The following is an 8978-nucleotide window of genomic DNA, read 5'->3' as shown; positions in this document are numbered from 1 at the left end:
CTATAGCACATTTCTAATAGGTTTAACGAATTACATGTCATTTATTTTAATTCAAATTTATTTCAATGACTTAGTATTTACGAAAAAGATGTAAATTTTAAAAAAAAAAGAAAGTTGTTATATGGATTTCAATGAGTGTTTTGAATTCTTAGAATTTTGTGCATTTGCAATGTACCTAAGTTAGTAGCGAGCGAAGCGAGCTTGGTTTGCGAAGCAAACCATATAAGACTGCGTAGCAATTTTCGGGTGTTGGCGAGAGTTAGCGAGTAGGGGGCGCAGCCCACTAGTTCTAATATATTTTTTTTTTCAAGAAATTCTTATGGGTTCATTTGAAAATCTTCAAATCAGTTCAGTTTCAAATTCAGTTCTCAACTTTTTAAAATAAATTATTCTAAATAATGATTTGAGTGACTTCATTTTAATCGATTGTTTTGAACAAAATATGTTCATTCTTTTCTACACAGATTCAAATCGAGAATTCTTACATGTTGATTTAACTATTGATATATTTAAATTTAGTTATAATTTTATTGAACGAATTAATGTGTAACCATAACACCTCCACGTTTTACTAATTAATCCATTAGAATCATCCATTCTTTTTTTTTTCATGGCTTCATTGAAATCTCAGATTCCACTTTTATTAATTAAACGGATAGAAATACTAATTAGTGAAGATAAATACGGAAAGAAAAAACATATTTTCCCATTCACTGCATGATATAATGCTTCATTAACTTCATACATTCGACCATCTTCACTGATTTCAAGAATCCGCCCTGAAAATAATTAATTCTTGTAACATTGATGAACACATTTATGTAAACATCAACGAAAATCGTCGATTTTAAATTACACATCAATCACAATCATCTGTATATGAATCACTATTAAATCACTCTAATTAACATCTGAAGATGACTTTTCTTAAATTATATTGTAGTTGCCGACTATCACAAGATTTCCTCCAGACACCAGATTCACTTCATGATGGTTAGTTAGGTTACACTTTCTAATAAACTTCTAAATGATAGTAACAGAGACTATGGTAACTGCAAATAATACCTATATGGTCATGTTATATTAAAATATTTTTGAGTGGTATGATACCATCGACGAATACTCATCAAATCAAATATGAGGTATTTTAAATAAGGATTAACAGTTTTGCATTGGTTGATATTGAGAAAGTCGTATAATTTTTTTCAATTCTCCCCCATTAGAAATAGATTTACTCTTATTTCCATAACAGCAAAACATCCTCAAACTTTCAGTCAAGAGGATTTCTCCGGTTTGCTAGACAGTATTTAGTTCAAAATAAGCTAAAATAACCTATCTAGTTAAAAAGTGGTCATAATTTGATTAAAAGATTTCACCATCACGTTATAACTGTTCCGGAATTGTGGAAATGAAATATATGCATACTAATGGACCATTAATTCGATTCTAAAAACGTGGAACTGTTATCAGATGGCTTTTTTCAGCTAAAATCGCTTCGCCAATTCATTGGATACTAATATAGTTTAGTCTAGCTTTGTATAAACATTGGTACTCTTACTGAAAGGAATTTCTGAAATCATGCATAATCACTGTTTTTAGGCGATAACCCTTTAAATCGTTATGAACTCGTGAAATGTAAGTAAACTAAGTGAAAAGGTGAGAAAATGAGAAAAAGCCTGGCAACTAAGTAAAAAAATGAAGGTAATATCCAAAGTTAAAATGAAAGTTTAGGTGGAATGGATTAGATCGATATTCAACATAAGTAACATAAAATCCCGAAAATTTATAAAATTTACCTTCATGCTCAATTGTAAATTTTTAAGTTGAATCACAGCAAGGACTGAATTAAAGCATTCTATCCTTGAAAAATGTGCACCCAACATATTCTTTTTTCGGCAATATTTCTGGATGATTTTCGCAGATTACGACTATCTTCCGACTTCCGCAGTTTCATTAAAACACCTTTCCCTCTTGCGTTAATCATTGAACCATACAAACCAAACTATAACAGCTAATTATTTTACAATCTGCGAATGTAATTGATTATAACTTAACTTAAACGAAAGTATAGCACACAATTTGTTTACATTAGCTTCTCATTTCTGACCAGCTCATAGCTGAATTTTTGTTTTTGAATTTTTTTCAGCTTTTCATTGCCAATTCCAAAAAAAATAGGTATTGTGATCATAACATAATTTAACCTAACAATTTATTTACATGTTCTATACACCGAAGAGCCATTGCATTATGACCACCCTGCTAATAACATGTAAAACCACATTCAGCCCTCAAAACTGCTAGCACCCGCCGTGGCATTGATTCCACAAGGTGCTGATAGTCTGAGGTATCTGGTACCAAGCGCTCACCAACTGGTCCTGCAATTCCCTCACATTGCGAGGTGGTAGCGTGGCAGCACGAATTTGGTTTTCCAAGTAGGACCACAAATGCTCTATTGGATTAAGGTCAGGTGAATTTGGGAGCCAAGACATGACTTGAAAGTCATTGGAATGTTCCTCTACGAGTCGACCCTTATGACATGGTGCATTATCCTGTTTGTAAACACCAACCCCAGCAAGAAAAGCTGTTGCCATGAATGGGTGAACCTGGTCTGCAATTATGTTCAAGTAGGTTATAGACGTCAGGGATTGTTCTGTGAGGATTATGGGTCATAATGTGCCCCATGAAAACATTGTTCCTGGGCGAGAAACCATGAAAACCTGGCCGAGACCATTGTTATAGATGGAGGGTGGTCATAATGTAATGGCTCTTCGGTGTATATTGGTTTTAAGATCATGATGTAATTCAACTTATGTAATGCAATGTAATTCAACTTATAATTGTCTTTCAGGTGAGGGATACTTTTAAGCACCAATTTAATCCCATTGAAGAATTGGGCATACTCTTTCCATTCCTTTCCAAAATTCTTCACTTGTTTGACGATTTGTTCATATTTAAGAAATCTCTAAACACTATAGCTGATCATTTGAAAGTCGTCATGAAAGAGAGGCGTCAAAACCCGAATCTAAGAAGTTTGGACATTCTTCAGTCAATACTGGACAGCTGTGATAGTGTTTCAGGTAAGTCATCGGATTCAGAACTCCTTTAAAAGTGTGTATTAAATGACCTGAATACCTGTTTACAAGGTAAGAAGAAAACCAATAATGAATATATCGAGATTAAGTAACACTATGCAATCATATATGTAGTAGAATCGGAGTAGAATCGGTTAAAATAATTCTGTTATCATTTTATTATTATTTGTTGCCCTTCCTTGTTTTGCGTTATTAAATAAATAAGCAAAATAAATTTATTCAAAGTTCAACTTATCAAAATAAAGGTAAATTGCACTTAGTAATTTATCGGCATCCAATTGATACTACTATTTATTGATAGCGGCTAACACATGATTGATGAAATTTACCACAATAAAGCAATCTCCTCGATAAATTTGCACTAAATTTGCATCTATTTCAATTACTACTGATGTTTTAATACTTAGATTTATTGAAAAACTTTTCAAAAATGTAACTGTAAAGAAAATAATGACGACGCTTCAGAGAGTTTTCAAATTAAGGTGATCATTTTAGCCCAGGTTAATTATTCTTCAGCTTAAGTGTGATACTGAATAAAATCTAATTAATTATTAAAGAATGTGCAATAGACTCCGTTTTTATTTAAGCGAAGTTGAATGGATACTATCTTTTAAGTGAATAGAGAGAAAAAGTGTCTGCGCCTTAATTTGTGTGAGCGCTTAATGCTAATCCTGTTCGAAAAATTCATTTTTCGGGCATCCCCAGAGCACAGCAGACAGTTCTGGAGTCGTTATGCACACATAAGTACAGACAAACTTTCGTTTTATTATTATAGATAAAGATATACAATCTGTTTCATAACATCTGCCCTCTTAATCAACATTTTCAGTATCCTACCAAAAGTGAACTAGATAGATAGATAGATAGATTATATATTATGTATTGATAACGGTCTCGGTGACATCCCTGGGGATAATCCGAAGACATACCATCGCGATTTTGATCCTCTGCAGAGGGGATTGACTCTGTTGCTTTATTAGCCCGACGACCTGCGAGTGAAGTCGAGCACTTTACTGTAGAACAGTTTAACGAGGACCGATATCGTACACCCTCGGTCCATACGCAGGCTGATCAAAGTGGTCGCCCTCCAGCTTACTGACAGCAGCCAGTGATGCTTGACGCTTGACTTAAGTGTTTAACTGGGAACCGTGTGCCTACGATCAGTCCACTGTGGGACTTATATATANAAGATCCATTGCCCGGTATTCTCTACCCTGATGACCAGATTAAAAATATATAATATCAACTAAATGAGATGGTTAGAGAAAAATTTGGGTTTCATAAATTTATTTGTTGAATATGACCATCAACTCAGTAATATTTTTTTTTCAAAAAATATATCTATAAATAAATAATTTTTGTTATAAAAAAATGAAATGTGCTATTTCCGTGGAAGGTATATTTCATAGCTTGCCTTAGAACATCAGGAATTATATATAATATGGCATTTAATACATTACTTATAACATATACATTTTATTAATATGGCTTTATTGACCAGTCTGCTTAAGTCCATTTCATAACTTGCTTAAGAATGCCAACATTATATACAATGATGTCATTCAATACGTTAGCTGTAACATAGATATAATATTAATATGGTCTTACTGACCAGTCTGTTTAGGTTCATTTCATAACGTGCTTAAGAATGCCAAGCAATGTATACAATGATGGCATTTAATACATTGGTTGTAGCATTTATATATATATATATAGATAGATAGATAGATAGATAGATAGATATAGATATAGATATAGATATAGATAGATAGATAGATAGATAAATATTAAGAATCCTTGTTGTGTGAAATATCGAGAGAACTTCATGCAACCCATGGCCACAAAATAATATTTAGTGAGAAAAACAGATTATTGAAGCCCGGTGAATCACTCTTGAGGAAAGTGAGATGAAAAGCATCAAAATTAGTTAGATCACTCAATGAAACGGGAAGCTGTTTTTAATAATCGTTTTTCATCTCTTCTCAGCTTCATTTGGCAATCAAGCATAGATTTTGATGTTAATACCACTCCTCATTTCGTCCCCCGTCAAGTTTTGACGTCATTTTTTTTGTTTTCTTAAATATTATTTTGAGGCTCTTAAACCTTTGCTTGCGTCACTTAGTATGTTGAAGCCTGTCAATCTGGTCAACTTGTTGTACCAGCCGTAAGTAAAAGCTTATGAAATGTTAGTTTATTTTTACTTTTTTTTCGAAAGGGATTCCGAAAGGGTGAGCCAGGAAACAAAATACCAATAGATGTCAAGGGCAAACACTTACACCCTATATTTGCTGGAATTTACCACGCCATATTTTTTTCTTTAAGATTTCATTCTATAACACTGTTTCCCTACTTTTATTTTCTTTTACAGATGGAAATGGTACAAAACTGACTGAAGAGGAAGCTATAGCGAACGCTCTTGTTGTCCTTCTAGCAGGCTATAACACAACGGCTAACTCCCTAGGGTTCACATTCTTCTTATTAGCCACACACCCAGAAATACAAGATCGTCTGTATCAAGAGATCCGACAGGCTAGAGATACTTCCTATTCTACACTGCAAAGTAATTTAGCAACTCTTTTCAATACCAGTATTCAATGAGTTTTTAATCTTGAAATACCTGAATTTTCTTTGCTTCATGATTTTCGTTAATTTTCTAGATATGACCTATTTGGATCAAGTATACAGCGAGTCGCTCCGTGTATATCCTCCTGTCACTGGTTTCATCCATAGAAAATGCGACAGGGACTACGATTTGGGACCATATACCATACCCAAGGGGGCAAATATCATAGCTCCAGTTTGGAATATTCATCATGATCCGAATTTGTGGCCTGATCCAAATAAATTTGATCCAGATCGCTTTTCACCGACTAATAAAGGATCCATTCAAAGCATGTCTTATTTCCCTTTTGGAGCAGGTCCGAGGAATTGTATTGGATCTCGCTTCGCACAGTTGGAGGCGAAAATAGCTATATACAGAATTTTGCAGAAAGTGAAATTGGAACCTTGTGAGAAAACAGATAACCCCCTGTCTCTTGTCTGCGCTGCTTTTACGATACTTCCAGTAAATGGTGTATGGCTAAAAGCGACGCCAAGAAATCCATGTTAAAATATACAATAAAAATAGTGACAACTAATCATCTTTTTCACTTTGTGACATAGTAAAGTTAACTGTTGTTGTTGTTGTTGTCTTGTCTGTGACAAGTATTTCCAAACGTTTGAAGAATGAGTTTTGCAAGTTCTAGCTCCTAAAGACAGTACAGGATGTGGTGAGACGAGTTCAAAAAACGCGATCAGGATTGCTTGACAGTTATAAGATAAAGTTTATTGACAAGGAATTTAATTAATATGCAATATAATAAAGAAGCGAGAAGATATTTTATAAAAGTATTTAATAAAAAATAATGAACAGCGACATATAAGTTGAGTATTGAGTATAGTTAAGTGCGACGAGCTCTCTGCTTATCGCTTATAGCTCTGCCGACATATATGTTTTTGGGAAGCGTTCTGTTTTCGTATCTGAATGTTGGCACCTTTTTTTTATAAAAGTTAAACTATTCTCTGCTGTAGTAAAATTAAACTTATGCGAACCTTACACAGTTGAAAACGTGTTTTGACTTCGCGTGCAGCTCGTCGCGCTACCGAAGCGGGGATGCCATCCCCTTTTCAGAGAATCAAAATTGTGTCTTCGGATCGTCCTCAGGGATGTTTCCCAGACCGTCGCCAATAGCCCGTTGTGCAGCTCTAGTGCGACTTAAATGAACTACAACAACAACAATAATTTTTCAAAAAGATAAAAATTGGTGACTCAATTATTTCATTTTTTTAAATTTATTTCTGTGAAAAAAGATACATTTTTCTTCACTGAATATAACTATTTTATTTTGATAAAAAAAAATTATGCATTTGCAATGTTTAAAAGGAACTGAAATGGAAAATTAGAAATCATCAACTTAGCAAAGCGCAATTTCGGGGCCTTTTAAATATTACGTAAGCATATATTTTGGCGATTCAGACCCTTCCTCCCCCTTTTCAGAAAACCACAAAAGTAAGAAAATCGCTATCAACCACCCCTCTGAGTTTTGCCTTGATGTACTTTTAATGGAAATTAACTATAGTAATCTAATTTTAGGATTAAATTCAAGTAAACTTAGCTCAAAATCTACATTTTAATTAATTTTATGAGGTTTTTCTAAATAAATACTTTTTAGAAATCCTTTGGATTTTCCTTTTGTGTCCAAAACTTTTGACTCTTTAAAAAAAATTTCTTTCAATTCATTTCCCTGGAATTCAGTTCTTATTCCCAAATTTTTTTGTGTGCAATATTTGTTGTCACATATTTCTTTTTCTTTTTACTTCAGATATAATAAGAGGGTTTTAATATCTTACGTAAATATTGTTCACTACCCTCCTCCCCCCGTAAGTTTCAATTGTAACATTTGAACCGCCCCGTTCCTATAACTCTTTCCAAATGGGTACTTTTTATATCACTGCGAAACTTTTCGGAAGCGTAACGTGAGCGAGGCATGGGTATAGAGAAATGTTCATCATTGTAAATTAAGTATCTTTATATGGAGAATTTAAAGTACTTAGTGTAGGAATAAATCAACATAGAATTTACTTTAATGTATCTTGGTGTATTTTCAGAGCTTAAATTTATATTCTTACAAACTTTTATTATTTATAAATAACGCGGCTCTCTAGAGCTCTGCGAAAGTGATATTCAGAAATAAATAAATTTTATAAAAATATAAGACTATCGAACCGAAACACTACTAATCGAGAAAGAATTGCGCAATATTTCTTTCTATTTCCCCCAACAATTATCAAAATTCTTCATTTTAGTTTCATGGAAGGTATGAAACATTTTGTAACTAACAGATAAAACCTTAAAACTGAATATTTGCAAATTTTTTCCTTCTTTTTTCGAAAGGATTAGAAAATTTAGCTCAAATTCCTTGGCAATTCGTAACATTAACTTTTTACCAGTGAAGTACAAGTTATTTTTAAGAGTTTATTAAAAAATGATTAACTAATGCATTTTGAAGAATTTTGTGAGAGTGCATAATTTTATTTTATTTTATAACTGTCGTTGAGCAGTAGATCTAATTTTTAAAATTACGACCATCAATGTTCAACTCCGTAGCCTTGTAATTCAGAACCCAATCCAGAAGACAAGGGAACACCTGATCAAGTATTGAAAAAATTGGCCTTCATGGAGGACTTTTTTTGAAGGAACAAATCCGCATTTGCGTTACATGGAGAGGAAAACAACTAAATCCTCCCACAGTAAACCTGATGGCAAGGGAACTCTAACCTGCGATCCGTCTACCACTGAAGATATTTTTTGTCAGCATGGTGGTCGGTGTGAGCCGGGTGCGGAATTCGTATCGACCAGCCATTTCCGGAATTCGAGCCCTAGGCCCCAGATTGGGAGGCGAGTGCTCTATTCCCTGAGCCAGAATAGCTCAAGCAGCATAATTTAACAAATACAAAGCATTTTAGTTTTCGATATTAAAAAAAATTCCTTAAATTCAAAACATCAATTTTTCCTATCCCCCTCCGCTCAACACTAGAAAGACTGAAATACTTATATTGCCAAAAGCAGTCAAAAAATTGCGAAAGAATAATGTATAAAGAAATTTACTTAAAATTAATTTTAAATATTTTTTTAACATTATTTTCAGTTATATAACAAGTTATTAGTAAATATTAACTAAAATTCAAAATTATATGTTGTACGAAAAGTCACAAAATTCTAAGAAATTGAGTCGTCATTGTTTTTCTAATCAAATTAAAAAAGCAATCAAAATGACTTCCTTGGGCAATCTAGTGCTAAGTATTCATGACATACAGTCACTATTCGTATATTTAGTGTCTAGAACA

The 8978-nt window shown here is 33.3% G+C and overlaps 1 protein-coding gene across 3 annotated transcripts in view; it reads left to right on the top strand.

The window, feature by feature from the left end:
• Positions 1–6229, top strand: part of LOC107440657 (cytochrome P450 3A16) — a 15392-nt gene extending 9163 nt beyond the window's left edge. For all 3 annotated transcript variants that reach the window (XM_043049463.2, XM_043049464.2, XM_043049465.2), the window contains exons 5-7: positions 2849–3077; positions 5461–5652; positions 5750–6229. In XM_043049463.2, coding sequence (XP_042905397.1) covers positions 2849–3077; positions 5461–5652; positions 5750–6201 — 873 coding nt within the window. In that variant the 3' untranslated portion in view covers positions 6202–6229. The remainder of the gene's footprint in view (positions 1–2848; positions 3078–5460; positions 5653–5749) is intronic.
• The last annotated feature ends 2749 nt before the right edge of the window (positions 6230–8978 follow it).

This window comes from Parasteatoda tepidariorum, chromosome 4, assembly GCF_043381705.1.
Source record: "Parasteatoda tepidariorum isolate YZ-2023 chromosome 4, CAS_Ptep_4.0, whole genome shotgun sequence".
In the NCBI taxonomy this organism is placed as follows: Eukaryota; Metazoa; Arthropoda; class Arachnida; order Araneae; family Theridiidae; genus Parasteatoda; species Parasteatoda tepidariorum.
The sequence above is the reverse complement of the archived record's forward strand: the minus strand, read 5'-3'. Positions and strand labels throughout refer to the sequence as shown.